The following is a 20,290-nucleotide window of genomic DNA, read 5'->3' as shown; positions in this document are numbered from 1 at the left end:
CCTATTTACTCCTGCAGACCAACAGAATTGTAGTGAGGCCAATAATTTCAAGTCTTACAACCTATCTATCCATTACTGTAACTATGTTTGCTTATCCTTAAGGGTTGCGTGCAGCTGCAGCCCATCCCAGCTAAAACTGGGAAAGCAACAGTTACCAGACAGTCACTGCGTTGCCACAAACAGACAGATGACAATACAAGCAGAGCTAAACTACTTGTTTTTGGACTGTGGGAGGCAGCCAGAAGCCCATATTCAAACCAGGACTGCAGCACTCTCAGCCCAAATACTTCTAGCAATGAAGCTATAAGAAGACAGCCTTACCATCTAATTTTGAGTCTACTGTGTTTAGAAGAATCCGCATTTTCTCCAAGATTTTATTGGGTTTTTTTCAGTCCTTTCAGAGAGAGTTTATCTACCTGCATACTTCAGTTTAACATGACGTGAAAGTGAAGTTTGTGTATTTTCATTTCCACGGCAGTCTGCAAAAGCTGCAAAACATAAAGATGGATGGAAGGGGCAAACTCTCTGTCATGCCTGCACATGACCTGCAAAGCCATTAATCTCAGTAACCCCAGGAGCCACACCCTCGCCTTTGACTTCTCAGAAACAGATGTATTGGACTTGACATCAGCTTGTCAACACATCTCTAAAATAATCTATTTTCAGTGTCACATGCAGATGGCCTTCCGGGCAAGGTTTCCCAAGGTTTCTATCAAGCCAAACGAAGCCATTAGTATAAATGCAGGGAAACGGTGAGATGTTCCCTTTTTTGGAGGAACAAATATCCAACATCAAATGATGCTTAGGATTCATATTAGGTTGAGGAGGACAAGTTAAGACGTGGGCTTGACACAGGGGGAGTGAAGCTGAATGGTGCACTGTCAGGGTGAGCTGCAGGCTGCCCTACGGTGCATTCCTTCTGCCCGTGTGCAGCCAAAACACTTGATGAAAAGTGAAAGTGCAGTGAGGACTTAAAATGTTCATGAGAATAATCCTGTCTTTTGGTCTTTCCTTATCTTTCAACTTATCCACCATTGTTCCCATCTTTGTAGTGCCTCCCTTCAGGAATTTCATGTGGGGATATGAGTTACAGAGCCAAGATGTTTCTTGTGACCATGATTGTCCAGGTGAAAAAGATCCTGAACACCTCATGCTTCTGAGAAATGTCACAGTTTATAAATATCCCATCCTTCCAAACTGGGGAACACTAAATGAGGCAAATGTGTAAATCAATTTATGTGCTTGATGAAACAACATCTTAAGCAAGGAATAGGTATGTGTAGATTAAATGTTGACATTTTGAATATGATTTAATTTGGCAGATATTAGGATAGTTGTGAACGCAGATAAAACTCATTCTTTCTTTGGCACCATCAACAGACCCCGAGCAAAATCTCTTATTAGTTTCTGCGCTTGATTTATACATCATCTCATTTTAGTGTCCATTTGTGCAAGACATCAAAATCTCTCAAAGACATCCTGGTGAAATCAGCCTGTGGTGAGACCAGTTTTATCGCAACGCTTCAAAGAAGAATGTCTTGGCCATGTTCCCCGAGAGAGTTGGAGTGCTTTCATCTCTCCAGTGTCCGACAACACTTCACAGCATGACGCACATCTAACATGTTGAGCTTTTTCCGCGTCTTTATTTTGGTGTGTTTTGAGTCACTTTATAGCAGTATTTGAGAATAATCCTTTTGGAATTCCAAGTTTGCTTGTTTTTTCTCATGTGAATATGTATTTATGGCAGCTGTGGTGCAAACAACCTTTTACCAGGCCTAGCTGCCTTGATAAAAAAAAAAAAATTACACTGCTGGATTGGTTTCTGTCATTTAGTCCGAACCTTAAAGCTGAACTTATCTAAAAGCACTCGGTCTGGGAGCCAGACTGTCACATAAACTGTAAAACAGAGGTTTCCTTATCCAAACCTCAGGACCAAGAACTGCAGTCCACTGCAGGCCAGGGAGTTTGGTTATTCTGGGAATGATGTTTTGGAAATATATCATCTCAACTTCTGCTCTGATTTTCCAAGAAAATCTGCAGGCACTACAAAGAAATCTGTTTTCACACATTTTAGAGGGTTAAATTATAGAAAAAAAAGCTGCATCCATAAACTACTTTCAGAGTAAATAACATTTAACTAAGCTGATACAGGAAGACCCGAGCTAGTAAAAAACTGCAGTATAATTAAATGTTTGAGATGTTGTGATTTTGATCTAGGGCAGCCAGCATAAGGTCAATCGTAACAGATTTAATAAGCACCACTGCAACATCCTGTGTAATCTCTGTGTAATTAAAGCAAAAAAAGCAAAAAGCAAAAGTGTGAACGCACCTCTGTAATGTGCCCTGTGCTATTGCTAATAACTGACTTTGTTATAATGATTCACATGGCCTGGGAGCCACAGGAATCATTATAATCATTTAAGGTGTAAATTTAAAAAAAAGGCAAAGCAAAAGTAAACATGGGTGAAGGAGCAGTTGTGTCACATAAACCTACAGAGAGTTGTCACCTGACTTGAGTGAGTCTGATGTTACTGCATCTTCTGGGTTTGGTCGGTTAGTTGATTTCTTGCTTGTGTTGCTCTCACTCTCAGATAGGTCACTTTGGGGGAAAAAAAAGCCTCTGCTAAATGAGAATAGAATAGAATAGAATAGAATAGAATAGAATAGAATAGATTAGTATAGGTTTGTTTTTCTGCCCCACTTCAATAAGCCTGAACACCTGCTCAACAGCAAACATCAGGCAGACATAATAATTACTTATCTCGTGAACACAATGGGGCATTTAACAGCTACTAATGAACCAGATTTTTCCCCTCAGGTGTTGGAGACCAAAAGGTGAGCTAACAGATAGTGACCAGAGGGGTAAAATAACCAAGCAGCCAGTGGTTCCAACCAAATCATTACATTCTTTTATGGTCTTTGTTTTTCAGCACAAACACTGTTTTTCAAACACATGAAATCTGTCTGATTTTTTTTTTTTTTTCTGATTTTAACATATTACCTCATATTTATGGTTTCTGTTTGTATCAGTAACACATCTACATGTTGCTGGCTTGTTTGCACATGGAGGAAGAAATTAAATGACTAGCTGTGCCAAGATTAATAAATGTGCTGGCATGATGAGGGATATATCATTTATACGATATATGCCACTGCAAACCTCAAAGGATGTATAGATTTATTGCATCCTTATTCACTTGACCTTCACTGCTGATTTATAATCGCTTAGATTTTTGTGTGGCGTTACACTTCAGTTTGATTTAACTTTCTATGTTTTTCATCAGTTATTTTCATAAAATCTGTTGAAAAACAGCTTAACAGTATATGTAACAAGCCTGGAATCACCTTATTAATCAAATGCACAAACATTAACCAACAATGTAACACCACGTGGCCATTACTGTTAATGAAATTTCCAAATCTTGTCAGGTGTTTCACAGCTGGGTGTTGAAACACTTAAGTAAGTCACTGTAAGGACTGGCAGTCTGGTATGTTGTCCAGGTGGTCAGGAAAGCTCTTCTCTTTAAGTGAGAGCAGACCTCAGAACCTCACATATGGGAAAGGAGTTGGATAGAGTGTGTGAAGTGACTTTTAAGAGTTTGTTCCTCTAAAATGCAGTGCAACGTTAATGTCTGTACATCACCTGTCATTATGTTATCATCTTGTATTTATTTGTGGACATCCTTACAAACCAATTGATAAATTTACAAAATCCTTACAAGAAAGAAAAGTAAACTCATTTCAGAAACTGTCGTCATTGTACTTTCACATACTTAAATTAACATGCATGTGTTTCAAGTCTAATATTTAATAAAAAACCTGTATAATACCCCATCTCTATTGCTACTTTGTGAGCATAAATTTATGCATACTTAAATCCATAACTGTCATCATTTGAGCATCCTAATACACAATGACTACCTTGATAAAGTCTGATTGGTTGAAAAGCTGATCACAAATTACTAACTTTTGGACCACAAAAGAAATTTCAACTAGTCTTAATATCTTTGGATTACATTTGAATTTATTTTTTAAAATACTTTTTTCTCTCTTTATAGTTTTAAAATTGTACTATACTACATGTTTATTTTATTTTGTTTTATTTTATTTTATTTTATTTTTTATTTATTTGTGCTTTTTAGTCAACTTAATGGTCAAAAAGGGCTGACTGTGAGTCAGATGATCATTCTATAACTTAGAGTGTAGCACCTTGCAGTCAGTTTGATATGGGAACCAGTGATCAGGGATTTCTAGGGGGAAATGGACTTTTCCTTTCCTTTTCACCTCATGCACCACTTCCTAATTTGTATGTGTTGTGAATATCCATCCATTTTCTTATTCCAATTCAGGGTTGCAGGGAAGCTGGAGTCTGTCAAGCAATTAGGCACTTGCATCATGTAATCTATCATCTCCTCGATGAAAAGTTGCAAATTCTTACATTTAAACAATTTTTAAAACTTCTTTTAAGCCTCCATTCAATGAAAGTCAATCTACCTCCTTTACAGATAACACAACATAAAAAGATTAAATTACAAAGACTTTATAGTTAAATTTAAAGTTTCTTTATAACAGATTATACCTCATTTCTGAAGGGGACATTAAATTGTTTATGCTGTATTAGGTTTTTCATTTTTGTTTGTATAAATCTTTGTGTAGCTTAGCTGTTTCATGCCTACATGCTAAACTAAGCTAGCCCACAGTGTTCACATTTACATCACAGATTAGATGAGTTATAATCTTATCTAAATTTGGTAAAAGAAAATAAAATGTTCCCTGTATTTCTAACTATTCCTTTAAGGTAGCTGAAGCTAAACATTTGTTGTACGTTGTACATTTCTAGTCCATGTAACACCATGCTCCTCTGCTTACAACCTACATATGAAAAACAGCAATGTATAAATATTCTGTTTGTCCCTTTTAAAACTGTAAGTCTTACCAGAGTCAGAAACAGCAAATAAACTTGGGCTACAAATCTGTATGCAATTATATTTCATGATTTTATGGCACAATGTTTTATGCAAATGTCCCAGACAAATAAACTTTAAATAAAATTAATTTCCCAACATCATGAATGGGCTAGTGGGATTAAGCTGTATTAAATGAATGAATGAATGGATGAATGGATGAATGGATGGGCTGTGACTGCTTGATTTGGGCAAATCCATTTGAATTCCTATGCATTCAAATGTTCAGAGAGAACTATGTCTGAAATTCAGTCATTGAAACCCGGGGGCTTCAGCATGGCTGTTCAGGGGCCACTTTCACTCCACAGTTAACAGGTCAACTTGAAAGTTGTCTTATTCCTTCTTAATTAGGCCCAAACAGGCATGAGTCATGGGTCATCTGGTATAGTAGGAGCCATTTTCAGGGTTAACAAGTTTTTGCTGATGGAGAGGATAATGGTGTATTCCCACTGACCTGCTGATACTCACGGGTCAACAAATCGACCCTGGTCTGGCTTCTGGATGACCCAGAACATTTATGTTGCTAACAGAGTCATTGTTTTTTAAGATTTGCAAAACTTGTCATGTGTGACTTTGATCCTGAATGGCAGATTTCAGATTTGCTTTCCCCTTTCCACCTTCGACAGAGAAGTCCAGGTGTCACGTTGCATCATGTTGGTGGATAGTTTGGCTTGCCTCAAGATGTTCATACTCTTCTGTAGTTGTAGTCCTTCAGATGTGTGAGGTCACGAAACCACTCACCCCACAGCCTAAGAAGAGTTTAAATTTCAGAGCACAAAACTTTCAAAGAGCTGTCGATACCCTTCAGGGCTGCTTCAGTGGAAACACAAGCTGTACTCGGTCGAGCATCAAACAGCTGGCAAATCCAAAAGTGTATCAGTTGAAGATCTCTGAAGGATGGTGATCTTTTACTGCCTTTAAGGAAACAAAATTCAACGTGTTATTGGTTATTTTGTCTTAATACTAAAGAGAAGCCTTTATTAAGAATTTTTGTATGGTGAAATATTCAATATTCCTTCATGTCATGACATGACAGACCCCCTTGGGTAAAGATGAGTACTCCTCCCTCATGACAGGCTTACATAAATTAGCTGCCAGATCCAAGAACCTCCAGAGCAAAACTGCAAACAGGACAGGATGCCTGAATAAATGTTTGGACATGGTTCGAAGTCAAAGAAAGTGCGCCACACAAACCAATCTGCATTGCTCTTGATCTCGGCACAGAACCTTTTTTCACTTGCTATTAAAGGCATACTGAACCATTCAATCTATTCTTTATCTGTAGAGATTATTATTAAGTTTATTGCAAGCCGTTCAACCAACACTGCAGCCGTTTTCTTCTGGATATGAAAAACAGCAGATAAGACTGAAAATGAAAACCATTCTTTTCCTGTATGCTTTTTTGTAAAGCTGAATTGGATGGCAAATAAAGCACTTTAAAACCATCCACTTATTGTATTTTAAACAGCAAGCCAGGCTGAGCCAGTTGTTGGAGCTGTTTTGGTGTAGTGGTATGAGGAAAACAGTCTGGGCATTGTGCCTGTGGTAAAGTCATTGCAGTCTCCCTTTGCTTCATGACAGTGCACAGTGAATATGTTTCTACCTCATGCACAAATAGATGTGTTTTATTCAGATTTGATGGATGTGATTGTCTGTGTATGGATTCCCTGTGGATTCTGCATGTTTCTTTAAGTTCTAATCTGTCCATTTATGAGGAAAGGGTTTGTTTAGAAGCATGTTGACCGCCAACTTTTACATAGATTCTGTGTAAAAGAAGTTATATTCGGAAACACCTACCTAAACAAACATTTGTCACTATTTTACTCTGAGAGCTCTAAAATCTTCCATCTTTTTATAGCTGTGAATTACAGGGAAGTATGAAAAAATGTATTTCTGCACATGTCACAGACTAAAAAAATGACAGGCAGACCATTTACCTTTGGATCCTTTATACAAGCAGTCCCTGTGTGTCTAATTAAGTGACAGAGAGAAAAAGTGTGTGGACCTTTCTCTCTTTTTCAGAGGCAATCCTGCATTGGTTTTTGACCTGGTCTATGTCCTCTGTGAAGAGAGACTTTGTTGCCCTCAGACAGACTTGCAGCCCTTAACACACACTTTCACAATAGCATATGTGTCTGTGATTTTCCATTTGGAAAATTGTGAGCTTTTAAACTCACATCTCAGACTCTGCTTGAGACGGAGTAATCATCATGAGTCTAATGATACAGTGGCCCACTGTGCTGTGATCACCAAGCTTTACATATATACACATGCCAAAGCATACAGGAGAGAGAGTTAGGCTAATCTTGACCCCTTAACTCTTGAGCCACTGCTTTGTGCTTAACTGGAAAAACCTCATGTAAAATAGTATTACGATGCAGTTTATCCAAAACAAATCTCTTTGCAACTGTGAAAGATCCTGCCTTCACACGTTTATCGCATGTCAGCTGATGACAGATGTTATGTTTTACTTAGCACCTGCTGAATCCATGGTTTTTCTTGGCCTTTGACCTCTTCACTTAGCAGCAGTATAATCTCCAAAGCAGCTGTCCTTTACATGACATGCACTGGTTGCTTGTTGCCAGACAGTCTAATCTCTTCACTTTCACTGTGTCAGGCTGCCAATCTTAGCCACTGTATGCATCACAACGTAAAACCTAGCACTGCCTCGCAAGGTTGCTGCAGGATGCCTGCCCTAGTCATTTTCACATTTTAAACAGAGCCCCATACCACAGTGGCTTCACAACACCTTCATGCTGCCAAAGCCGGAATTGCTGCAGAGCCAAAGCTGTGTCATGTGACATCCTCTGGTTGAAACCATGAGTGAAGACTAGGCTCAGTGTTGCTTGCTGGACGAATGACAGTTTGGGTCAGAGCTTCAATTTCCCTTTGGCTTGCTCTTTTCCTCAAAGAAAAGGTTTGATGCAGAAAACTCGGAAGCATTGACGCATCTGGCAGCAGCAGCAACAACAGCAGCAGCAGCCCTTACCTCCACATCCTGAGGGCCAGCAGAGCTGCTCTGTGGCTGCCAAAAGAGGAAAACAAGGTGCACACTGTGAGTAATATGCACACCAAGGGCAGAGGTTCAGGTTACTCCCTCGGAAGGTGTGCCACTACAGAGAACCTCACTGTAAAGGGAAAAAGGATGGAGGAGGGAGGGATGTGGAGTAATTGTGAGCTTACAAAAGTATTTTAATCAATAACACAGGCTCAGCATCTGTTAGTAAGATTCCCCAAACAAGCTGAGGTTGAGTGTTTCTCGGAGTATTTCTGTAAGTCATATGGAAACGTTCCTCATGCTCTTGAAGTGCCAGATGTTTTCTCACTGACATCAGAGCTCATTGAATTTGGCAGAGCACACATTGGATCACACTAACTTGATTATGTTTTATATGATACGTCAAAGCTCAGTCACAGTTGTAGGACTAAAGTCGTCACCTCTCTGCCCTTTTCTAAATGGAAGTGATTAGTGAGAGTAAAAACTGACTCTGAGAAGAAGTTGCAAGAGGTTTATAGTTACTTTTGCAGAGGTTCTGCTTAAAGTACAAAGAAATTTTGTGAACAGTCAGAAAGATACAAATTGTTGCCAGACCACATACTGTACAACGTGTTCGCCAGCACTTTCAGCTAGCATGCTGTCGGAAATGACTTCATATTACTCTGTCACAAACTTGAAGTTTACCTTTGATCTTTTATGCATTTATAACAGCATAAAACACCATTCTGTGATGTGAGGACTTCCCATCCAAATTACATCAGTCTGGATTCCACATCTCCTAAAGTCTCCCAGTAAAGCACCAGTAAAGCACCATCAAGTGAGAAGCAGACTGGATGAACGATGGCAAAAAAGAGGTTCATTTCAAAAGAACGTTTTCTGAACTGTGGGTGCCATGAAATGAATTGTCAACATGTCCCGTGATGTACCCTGATTCTCACTTCATGTAAGATTGATTGAATGAATGAATGAATGAATGAATGAATGAATGAATGAATGAATGAATGAATGAATGAATGAACGACAGCATGGGACATGGGGAATATAATATGAAGTATCAAGAATAACAGTCTGAATGTCATCTTTGACCATACAGATGATGCAACCTCATAATCTTGGTGAATGGCTACTGGGTAAAAGATAAATGAAAATGACTGATTAGATCACTAAGGGGGTTAGAGTTGAAAAGTTTTTGCTTCTTCCTACTGCGGACATACAATGTTTTGTATTTTGCATTTTGAACATTTTGGTTCATGTTTTATTTGATACATTTTATCTTTTGTTTTGAGAAAGAAAGAAAGAGTGACTTATTAGCTAATAAAAGGTTTTTATTTGTATTTCAGACAGACTCCTTTAGCTGTAAGTTGGACATATTGTATAACTCTTATCTGCATGTTTTGTGATTCAACATCCAGCAAAGCAGAAAAAAATAATTATAAACCACTTAAAACAAATTCAGAGTGGACAGATTGGGATTTGAGTCATTGTCCTGTATTGTTGCATGTTCAGATTCTGCTGGAGGCCTCTGAAGGTCTCTGTGTGAGATTACTCTTAATACTCTGCCTAATTTAAGATGAATGGGACCCCACTTATAATCAACCGACCCACTGACGAGACATGTCACTGTTGGGTAGGATTTCCACCCAAAATCTCTGCCTGCTAAGTTATTAAGAAATAGATAGGATTACAGCTGCAGTCTGCAGTGAACGGTCAGGTATTAGTGACTAAGCTGGATTTAAAATGAACTGACCAGTCATCCCCATACTGGTCTAAGTCTGCATTGTCTCCTGAAAGCAGAAGAGAGCAGAGCTGTTGTGAAGACCGAAAGAATTCATGCCGAGGCATCGAAGTTCAGGCCATGGAAATAACTCTGAAGGGTTTTGCTCTGAAGGTGGTGACTATCCCATGGAGGAATAATAACCTCAGTACCCTGCATACAGACCCTCCTCTGTCTGAACAAGGGGAAACCATTGTCGGAGTCTACCTGTTGGTGCTGGGTAAGTCGACCATCATACAATACAGGTTCATAGTGTTTGCTGTGCAGCAAACAGAGCAGTGGCTAAATTCTCATTAAGATTGGACACTTTTGTTTTCATTTGTTAACTTTTTATGAACAATTAGAAATGCATAGAAATATTTCTCTCTTGTTTTATATAATTCAGACTTTCTGAGATGTCTTCCAGTAACAAACAATCTCATTCAAGTCAAGTGGCAAGAACAAAGCTAACTGTTGGTCATGTTGGTGAAGCTGTTGGTCGCTGCCAACTAACACAGTAGGAGGAGTTTGTGTAACATAGAAACAGAGATATAAAAAGCTATGGGCTTCCTTCAGCTTATTAATGCTGTTATCCAACTGTATACTAAATTGATTTAACTATAAACTACCTCAGTTCTCCCCACTATTGCTTTTGGACCAGATCAGCAACTATGATCCTTAATGTCACCACCTACAATACGCCACCGTACATCTGACTAGTCTAATCCTCTCCTCAGTGATGTACTTCACTGTTATTGTACTTTGTGTGATTAATTTAATATCATTTATTGTTTAACACCATGGTGTAAGTGTTTGCACATTTCAATATTCAATAATTGAATATATTCTAAATTTCAATATTCTGACTTTACATAATCTCCACCAAGCAAAGTACAGTATAGTTGACTGTGTGCAGCTCAAACACTTCACTTTAAATGATTGAACAATGAGTTTGTAATTGTGTGTTCCTCTCTGCAGGATGGCTGTCATGGTTTGGAAACAGTTTGGTGATATTTGTCCTGTTTAAGCACCGGGCCTCACTCCAACCAACGGATTTCTTCACTTTGAATCTTGCCATTTCTGATGCCAGCATCTCGGTGTTTGGCTACTCTCGAGGAATCCTGGAAATATTCAATATCTTAAAGGATGATGGGTATTTAATCACCTGGATCTGGACCTGCCAGGTAAAAATTTTCTTTGTGATGCCACACCGACGCAACTCTTCATTAGAAATATTTCAATACATCTATTCTGACATATCCTTGTATTTCCCACCACATCTTAAACAACAAAATGTTGTGCTAATAGTTGAAAAGACTTGGTATATATAAGTTTTCTCTCTCTAGGCAGTCTCAATTAAGGAAGTGCATTAAAAGAATTTGTAAAAGTCTTCCACAGAAGTGAGTATGCGTGTGACTGTGTGCCAGGGATTATGCTTGTAGCCATGTGTGCTGGAGGTTAAATCTCTAATGAGATTACAATGATGGAGGGCTTTAAATGGGTGAAACGATTCTAGCAGCATGTCAACAACCAAATGGAGAATAAAAGATCCAAGGTGGATATTTGGTGTGTAATTTAACCATGTGCTTTCAAGTTGCTGTATTTTGGCAATTAGCCTGTGGAATAAAAAACAATATTGTAGTTGTTGGATTGCAGTTCTGAAGTTCCTATTCTCTTATGTATATTATTCCTCCTCACAAGCTCAGCCTGAAATGAAATAGTTGTCATACTTTAGCTTGGAATTTATCCAATGTGTTTGTCTTGCTCAAGGCAAGTTTGGGTAGAAAACCAAGATGTCCATGCAGGGAATGAGCAAACTCTGAGAAATCATAGAAAAACAAGGTGGTGTAACCAGAACATTTTCAACCATTAAACTCCAAACTCAGAGATGCCTGTCTGGTGAACTCTGTTGCTCTTAACTTAGCCTTCCCCTGAGAGCTGGGCCAAGAGAGGGAGTGTCAGAGGTAAATAAGGGAAGCGAGGAAAGTAAGAAGTGAAAGAAGGAGAACAAGGGAGGAACGGAAAGGTGAAGGAAGCTGGCATGTGAGTAACAGATTACTGCATGGAGCGTGATGAGACACGAACAGTTTCAAGCCAGGTCAGATCCCTGCGTTTTGCTCCCTGGAAGTCAGAGTGGTTTAACCTAATGAGACAAATATAAACAAAATGCATTGAAACTCTTTGTTAGTAAATGATTACTTTTTTTATACCTGTTCTTAAAAATGAATCACCATTTAATCTGCACCAGAAACAGAAATATAGCTGCAGATTAAATCACACCACTTTAAGAAGTCATGATCTTAATATATCTGGTTCTAAGTTATTATATAAACAGAAACTGCACAAAGGATTATCTCTGAATGAAAATATCACTTGTCTCAATGCTTGTAGTTCTGTAACCTGCCAGTGAGTGTGAAAAACGTGATGATTGACACTGATAGGATTAGGACTAAGGAAGATCAGGAAAGGCATCAGTAAGAGACCTTAAATGAGCCATGTCACCTGGAAGTGACTCAGTAGGGTGCCGAGTGTTGCACAGTTGGAGTGGGACTGAAACATAGTAACATAATTCCCCTTAAGAGGAGCCATGATTAGGAGATAATCAGACCTACACAATGGCCTGCTAAAAGGGCCACTTTAGTAACAAAACTAGGTATTCATTTAAGTATTTTTATTTGTGTCAAGTTAAAATCTAAGAGAAGTTTCTATTTTTAATTTCCCTTCAGTGATCCTGTAAGTTTAATAGCCTGAAGCCCACATCAGAGGATATGCTCTGAGTCTGAAAAACATTGGTCAGAAGACAGGAGGAGCTCCTTGACTGTGGCATCTCCATCTGATAAAGTTTAAAACAGAAGAAATCCATCAAATTTATGTCTTGAGGCCTCAGATTTTTCTCCAAGGTAATTCGGAGGCATGATTTGATGTACCATCCGTCATCTCTTTCTGCCTTCTTTCAGGTAGATGGCTTCCTTACGCTGCTCTTCGGCCTTGTAAGCATCAACACTTTGACAGTTATCAGCGTCACCAGATACATCAAGGGATGCCACCCGCACAAAGGTCAGAACTAACCTCCCACTCCCTGAATCCAAGCAAGGAAACACAAAGAAAGCTTCATACCAGAGTGTCTGCCTCCCTCACATTCCAGCAGGTCTTATCTGACAGAAAAGTGTGTTTTTCAGCTAATGAAACCTAAATACTGACTTCGGCTGTGGAAATAACTACCACTTGTCTGCAGCAATTCCATTTATATTTCTTTAACATGCTATTAAGTCCATTTGAGGTGACAGTTTCTTTTTTGGGGCTGTAACAGATGCAGAAGAATGCCTTAATTACATGGAAATTAGGTTGAGCAACTGCTTCTGATTTTTACAGTTTTTGTGGTTGTTCACAAAGTGCAGTGTTTATGAGCCTGTGAGTGGGTTTTTTACATCGGTGGGTCAACTTTGTGCATCTGTGGTGACTGTGGGATCTACTAACTTTATTAGTACAGTTGATGCAGAGTACAGTTGCTTACCACACCTGATATTGAGCTCACAAAGAAATCCAAACAATGCAAAGTGCAAATCAAATGCGAGTAAGACCAGTAAGCTGTGTTGGTAAGCAGTAACCAATAGCAACAAAAGCCCTACATATTGGCAGTATTGTGTACATTGTCTGTTGTAACTCACTTAGAAGAGTAATACTGGATATTGACAAAGGGTATCTGAGCACTTCTTAGTCTGAATACAAAACTATGTGTACTTCGTAAACAGAAGTCCTTTTCAACTGCAGCTGTTTGCAAAGGCTGTTAATATGAGAAAAGACTCCTTTGTTTGGTAAATGTCACAAAATATTGACATTCATAACAAGTCAAGAATTTTGCATCTTTTACCCTCTCACTTTCTGTTGTGTTTGCAAAAGTCCTCACATTCAGCAATCCCACAATCTGTTCCATTACATTATACTAATCTTGCTTTCCCTTGTTGTGTGTTTGTGTAGCTTACTGCATCAGCATCAACACAATTGCAATTTCACTGATCTTAATTTGGACTGGAGCATTGTTTTGGTCTGTTGCTCCACTGCTTGGATGGGGCAGCTACACAGGTTTGTTTAAATTATCTACCTAACTGGATAAATGTAAACTCTGAGCCATAGTCTAACCTCTGCTTCTTATGCTTCTTAGATCGAGGTTATGGCACCTGTGAGGTGGACTGGTCCAAAGCCAATTACTCCACAATTTACAAATCATACATCATCTCCATCCTTATCTTCTGCTTTTTCATCCCTGTGATGATCATGCTCTTCTCCTACATCTCTATTATCAACACAGTAAAACTCACGAATGCCATGTCAGCTGATGGGTTTCTCTCTGATCGCCAAAGGAAGGTGGAAAGAGACGTCACAAGGGTAGGCCAAATGTTGAATGATTTGAGTTTATTTCTGAGCTTTTTTTTTTATCAATGAGATTTGAGAACATGAAACTTGTAAAAAGATTTTAAAACTTCCCCTCTGAGTAACAATCCTCCTCACACATCCCTGACTATTATTTCCTCATGCTCTCTTTCCAGATTTCTATTGTAATCTGCACTGCTTTCATCATGGCCTGGTCGCCATATGCAGTGGTATCTATGTGGTCGGCCTGGGGCTTCCACGTGCCAAGCACAACCAGCATCATCACTCGTCTCTTTGCCAAGTCCGCCAGCTTTTACAACCCGATCATATACTTCGGCATGAGCTCCAAATTCCGCAACGACATCTCTGTATTGATGCCCTGCACAAAAGAGAGCAGGGAAGGGGTGCATTTGCAGCACTTTAAAAACCTCAAATCGAAGTCCGAGACCCCACCACCACCTGTGTCACTTCCTGTCCAGAGGCTGGAAACAAAGTACAAAGCAGAGGAGCTGAACCCATCCAGTCCTGACAGTGACTCAGGGGTCAACAGTCTTCCTCAGACTCCTCCGGAGATCTTCCACATTGATGTGCCGTCGCACATTGAAACATCAGAGTACTGGTGTGACAGACTCTGAAGACTGATTTCACTTCACTTGAACCAATACTTGAAGCACAAGGGGAGACTGAGAATAATTTTGTCATTTTTGGTCTGACCCATGTTCATAAAGTGTATGTGTGATGCATGTTAATAAATTATTTTCTGGAACTTAAGCAGGTTTTCCATCACTTTTTATTTACTCTTCCAATAAGATTTATACTTAAAGTATTGTTCAGTCCAAACTTGCAATGGCAGCATATAATGTGGAGAATTGATCCTAAATCTACTTAAAGGTATCCAGCAGAAGAAATGTGCAGTAAAATAGCTAGGCAAGAGCCAAAGAATAACATCTGGAAATACTGAACTGTCCTTGACTCAGCTGGAGCATGGGATGGTAGCCTCCGGGATTCTGTCATTTCCCTTTGCTTCTACATCAGATTTCACATTTATGCTGCAGATTATGTTCTGCCAGTTACTTGTCAACACATTTGTGACCTTTTACATCTCCATTCAATTAAGCATTACTGTATCAGTCACCTAAAAGCAGGCTGAGTAAAGTGTTTATTGAATGAAGCACTGCAGCTCTGTTTTCACTAAAAAGCCAGAGGAAATTTCAGTTCATAGGTGCTGTGAGTTACAACGTTTCTCTGCTGACAGGTTGTCAGACTGGCTGCTGAAATGAGAAACCCTGAAACAACACCTGATCTTTCATTTTTTTGCCTTTCTTTTGGCACCATCTATGGGCATTTATCTACTGGGGTTGTTAAGATAGCATCTAAAAAAAAGTTCCTCGTGGTTTCTGGAAAGACCATAATCACACACACACAATGAGCTCTTTTACAGCAGCATTTAAGACCTTTAAATCCAAATGGCAAGCAACCATCCATATAGTGCTCAACTGCAACACCCTGTGTGCCAATCTGCCTAAACCAACCGGATCAGCCTGTAATAGGACTGTGTGTGTCAGGAGGGGATGCAGGGGTGCCACAGCTTGTCAAGTGACAGCAGCTGTACCCTTCTCTGCTCCCCAAATAGGGGATGGTTGGTTTATTTAGTGGAGGAGGAGTGATCGATCTGCTATAGGCTCACACACACTTTTCAGAGTTCAGTTGGTTGCAAGATAACCATAATCTTTTTTTTTTAATGCATCATAGGGAAAATGCAAGTAAAATAGCAAGTGTGAAGCAAATCTACTCCCTTGGGATGCTAAATCTGCGTGCCAAACTGAAAAAAGTGTTTGCTGGCGCTGTCCTCTTCCGTGCGTCCTTCTCTAATGGCCTCGGGTTGCAGATCTCTTTCTGCCTGGGTGAAACAGCTGGGAGCGTGAAGTGGGACGGGCAAGCAGGAGAAACTCTGGCCCCGTCCTGTTCTCCACTTTTAATGAGCACTACGATCAAGCAGACGTGAAACTCCAGGTGAAACAGGAGCCTGCACACACGGGAGCTGCTCCAAAGTGTTTTCAGAGAAAGAATAAAAGGAAGAGTGCGCAAGGAATTATCTTTTTAATGCCTGGAAGATTGCTGTACCTACCCAGGTGAGTCTCATTTTATTGCTCTTCGGGGGTGAAGATTAGAAAAGTGAAAGTTAACAAGCAGTACCACATCTAAAAGTGGGGTTTAGTTTTTGGCTTTTGCGTGGCGTGGCTGAATTATCAACTTGTCAAATGATGCGTAATTGCGCGTAATTGGCTCTCGTGCGGTTCAGTTGTAAAAGCTGACTGAGGGGGAGGTTCATGAACACTACATGAAGATTTTTGCTTAGTTTGTCAGTTTTTATTACCCTTTTCTATATTTACTAATGACTGGAGGTAATTTTACCTGATCTCAAAACTTTAAAATGCGTGTGACTTAATTCACCTCTTCTACTCCACGTTTACCTTTGTGTTTTATCTCTTAAACACTGGCCTCTAATTTTTAAAAGAACTAATTTGAAAAAGACTAATGATGATGAAGAAACTGAATTAAATATATTTGAAAGATTATCCGGATGTTTTTTTTTTTAGCCTTCATTTCATTTTATGCAATATCTGAAGGGAGTTTTTCCGTTTTTTATTAAACTTCCGCCAATCAAGTTTGTATGCTTCATGAGTGTTCTACATAGTTTGAAGCAGACTGATTAAGCACAGGTGGTCTCTATACATAAATATGTCCAGCAGCAAGCTACAGGCCATGACTTGCACGGAAGTCAATGCCAAGAATTAAAGTAATTCAGCTTCTGCTGTGCTCAATAAACAAATAGCAACAGTGCAAAAGGCTTTAAAAATGACCCTGTAGAGACATGTTGGATTTTCTGTGTGATCTCTCCCTAAGTCTGCTTGTTGCTGCAGCATTTGGCACATCTAACATGCTTACAGCATAGTTCTGACACCTGTGAATAGTAGGATTTACTCTCCCTGGAAATGTTTGTGTATATACAGTCTCACTCCACACACTCAAAAATAGAGGTACCAGCTTGTACCTAAAAAGGTACAAATGCTTGTCGCTGGGGGTGTACTCTTTTGAGAGACATTTCTGTACCCTTCAGTTCTGGTCTATTTTTGTACCTTATCAAGTTCAACTTCACCTTTTCAAGTTATGTTTTTTATGTTTTCCACAGCATTAGGCCTGGTCCATGCCACTTAGCAATATTATCTTATCTTTAATCTAGAAATAATCTTCAAAAACTCAAAATACTGACCAGCCATACACTTAGTTTGCAGCATCTGACCTTCATTGTCTGGTGTAGTAAATTACTGTTAAGTAGTACTACTGTCATCACTCAACTCTGCTCTAGTTTGTAACATTACAGCCATTAACATTACATTTTTCAATGCTGCAGGTACCCTTATGGTCGAAATGATACAAATTTGTACTTTATGTCACTTTGAACCCTTTTTCGTACTCTGAAGGTGTGCTTCTGGTCTCTTAAAGACCAGTATTGTACTTTTGAGAGAACATTTCTTTAAAATGTACCTATAGGTACAGAAATGTCCTTATCTTGTACCTCTATTTTTGAGAGTGCATGCATGTTTTTACTCAGGAACACAGAGAAAGAAAGTTCTCAGCTGGTAATGATGCCCAAATAAGCCCCAGTCCCCTTTAGTTCTTACCGCTAACGCATTTGCACTGTTCACCCCGGGCTAGGAATGTGGCTGCTGCTGAAATAAGGGGTCAGAAATAGTCTTTGTGTTGAGCATCAGGCTTCTTATCCCTAATTTTCCTACTTTTGTGGTGGAAATAATTTTATTGCTGACACACAGTGGGTTTGAGGTGCTTATGAACAACTGCTCTTTAGCTCTTTTGAGACTCTGCTGCCCTGCTCACAGGTGTGTGTGGTCTGCCCATGCTTTAAGAATCTATTGTGTGCTGGTCTTTGATATACAGACAGCCTCTGTATGTACATCCTGTTTACAATGTAGCCACTGTATACCTTTAACATTCCCACCAGGTGTGCCATTCTTCTTATGTTTTTCTGCGTATGCACCGAAGATTAAGGGGATTAGCCTGCAGGAATTGAAAATGTAAATTCAACCGTTCTGCTAACCTTGCACAAAACAGCTTGGACTTGTGCAAACTTATTCAAGGTTGTCTGGTGCATGTAATCCACATTATGGTGACATTAATTTCCTGAGCTGAATTACACTTTAATTCTTCAAAATATGTGACCTGTCTGAGTAGATTTGCTTTGGTTTTGTTCTTTTCCCATAGTTGTTTCGCTGTTGATGGTTTGTTTGCGTCCTGCATCTATCTGAAATCAGATGTTGGAGTTGGTTGGTTAACCAAGCAAATAAGTCATATGATCTCAGAGGTGAAATTAGGCCATGCATTACCTAAAGTTTGAAGGAGGTGTTTGCATTTACACATTATGTTACCCATGTGTTTGTGACTTACTGTGGCAGTAAGTGGAAAGTCTGGCAAACATTCTGCAGAGCTATTTGAGCATGTGATGAGTTATCCTAGATCTCTGTTTATATTCTATCCTCTGTGTGCAAGTGTGTGTGAGGTTGTGTCTCTGCAAGTTCCCTCAGGATATATTATCTACTGAGGAGGAAACTCCCTGCAGTGTTTGTCAAAGGACATAATTTTCTGTGTGTCATGTTCCTAAAGACAGAGAACACAAATTAAGAAGTCTCAAATTATTGTCATTTCAGCTTTTCGTTACATACCATGATGTCATGCATGCGTACAGAGAAATAAAGTCAGTCAAAGAAAGTTTGCTTAGGAACATTTACATGCTGAATGTGTCTCAGCTATTTGGAAACACGCAGTCCAGTGTTCTCTGTCATTCATCTGATTTTGCGTAGGTGTGAGTCATGTACTCCTGTCTCTTCTCCTTTACTGTAGATGTGCATAGCTGTCCCAGCTTGTCCGCAGTTTCTGCTAACTTCCCCTGCAAAGAGAAATTGCAGTCCTTAATGTACAGTAGTCATCTAGCTACCTGTCAAAGCACAGCACTGTGGAAAAATGATCAGTGCTCACAAATGCTGTAGTGGGGAAAGTCCTTCCACTGACCATATTTATTTTCACATGATATGCCATGTTTGAGATGTACATTCATCTTGAATCACTGTAAAATGAGAAATTGGATGCTTCACTAACAGCAAACTGGTAGGAAATAGTTTGTTTTATTATCACCTTTAGGCTGGCAGGTAACCATCAGGGACTGCAGGAAATTACATGGTCCAAGTGAGAAATAATCTAGGACACTTTTCAGTGCTCTGGGTTTTGTCTAGATGGCAAATTAGACATGAGGTGTTGCTCAGTCAAAGATGGTAGTTTTGTTCTTGAACAATTTAGCTAAGCAAATATGAGCTGTTACGGGCTCTGCACAGTTGATGGCTGTATTGAGCACAACATACACTGCTCAAAATAATAAATGGAACCCTTAAACAACACAATGTAACTCCAAGTCAGCTACATTTCTATGAAATGGAACTGTCCACTTAGGAAGCAACACCGATTGACAATCAGTTTCACACGCTGTTGTGCAAATGGAATGGACAACAGGTGGAAATTACAGGCAATTGGCAAGACACACCCAATAAAGGAGTGGCTCTACAGGTGGTGACCACAGACCACTTCTCAGTTCTGATGCTTTCTGGCTGATGTTTTGGTCACTTTTGAATGCTGGCGGTGCTTTCACTCTAGTTGTAGCATGAGAGGGAGTCTACAACCCACACAAGTGGCTCAGGTAGTGCAGCTCATCCAGGATGGCACATCAATCTGAGCTGTGGTAAGAAGGTTTGCTGTGTTTGTCAGCGTAGTGTCCAGAGCATGGAGGCGCTACCAGGAGACAGGCCAGTACATCAGGAGACGTGGAGGAGGCCGTGGGAGAGCAACAACCCAGCAGCAGGACCGCTACCTCCTTCTTTGTGCAAAGAGGAACAGGAGGAGCACTGCCAGAGCCCTGCAAAATGAGCTCCAGCAGGCCACAAATGTGCATGTGTCTGCTCAAACAGTCAGAAACAGACTCCATGAGGGCCCGACGTCCACAGGTGGGGGTTGTGCTTACAGCCAACACCGTGCAGGACGTTTGGCATTTGCCAGAGAAATTTGCCACTGGCGCCCTGTGCTCCTCCCAGATGAAAGCAGGTTAACCCAGCACATGTGACAGATGTGACAGTCTGG

General features: G+C 39.8%; 2 protein-coding genes across 4 annotated transcripts in view; both read left to right on the top strand.

Moving 5' to 3' along the window:
- Positions 1 to 9,817: 9,817 nt before the first annotated feature.
- Positions 9,818 to 14,721, top strand: LOC306762810 (opsin-5-like; the record flags this gene model as incomplete). Its single annotated transcript, XM_079249428.1, has 6 exons — positions 9,818 to 9,956; positions 10,694 to 10,899; positions 12,673 to 12,772; positions 13,694 to 13,798; positions 13,878 to 14,101; positions 14,263 to 14,721. 6 exons carry the CDS (start codon positions 9,818 to 9,820, stop codon positions 14,719 to 14,721), a joined length of 1,233 nt encoding a protein of 410 aa, XP_079105554.1.
- A 1,299-nt stretch (positions 14,722 to 16,020) lies between these two features.
- Positions 16,021 to 20,290, top strand: part of vit (vitrin) — a 25,200-nt gene continuing 20,930 nt past the window's right edge. For all 3 annotated transcript variants that reach the window (XM_079248892.1, XM_079248891.1, XM_079248890.1), the window contains exon 1: positions 16,021 to 16,218. The gene's annotated coding sequence lies outside the window, so the exon portion shown is untranslated. The remainder of the gene's footprint in view (positions 16,219 to 20,290) is intronic.

Source organism: Telmatherina bonti (genome assembly GCF_933228915.1).
Source record: "Telmatherina bonti genome assembly, chromosome: 11".
Lineage (NCBI taxonomy): Eukaryota > Metazoa > Chordata > Actinopteri > Atheriniformes > Telmatherinidae > Telmatherina > Telmatherina bonti.
Note: the sequence above shows the minus strand (reverse complement) of the source record. Positions and strands in the feature narration are given on the sequence as shown.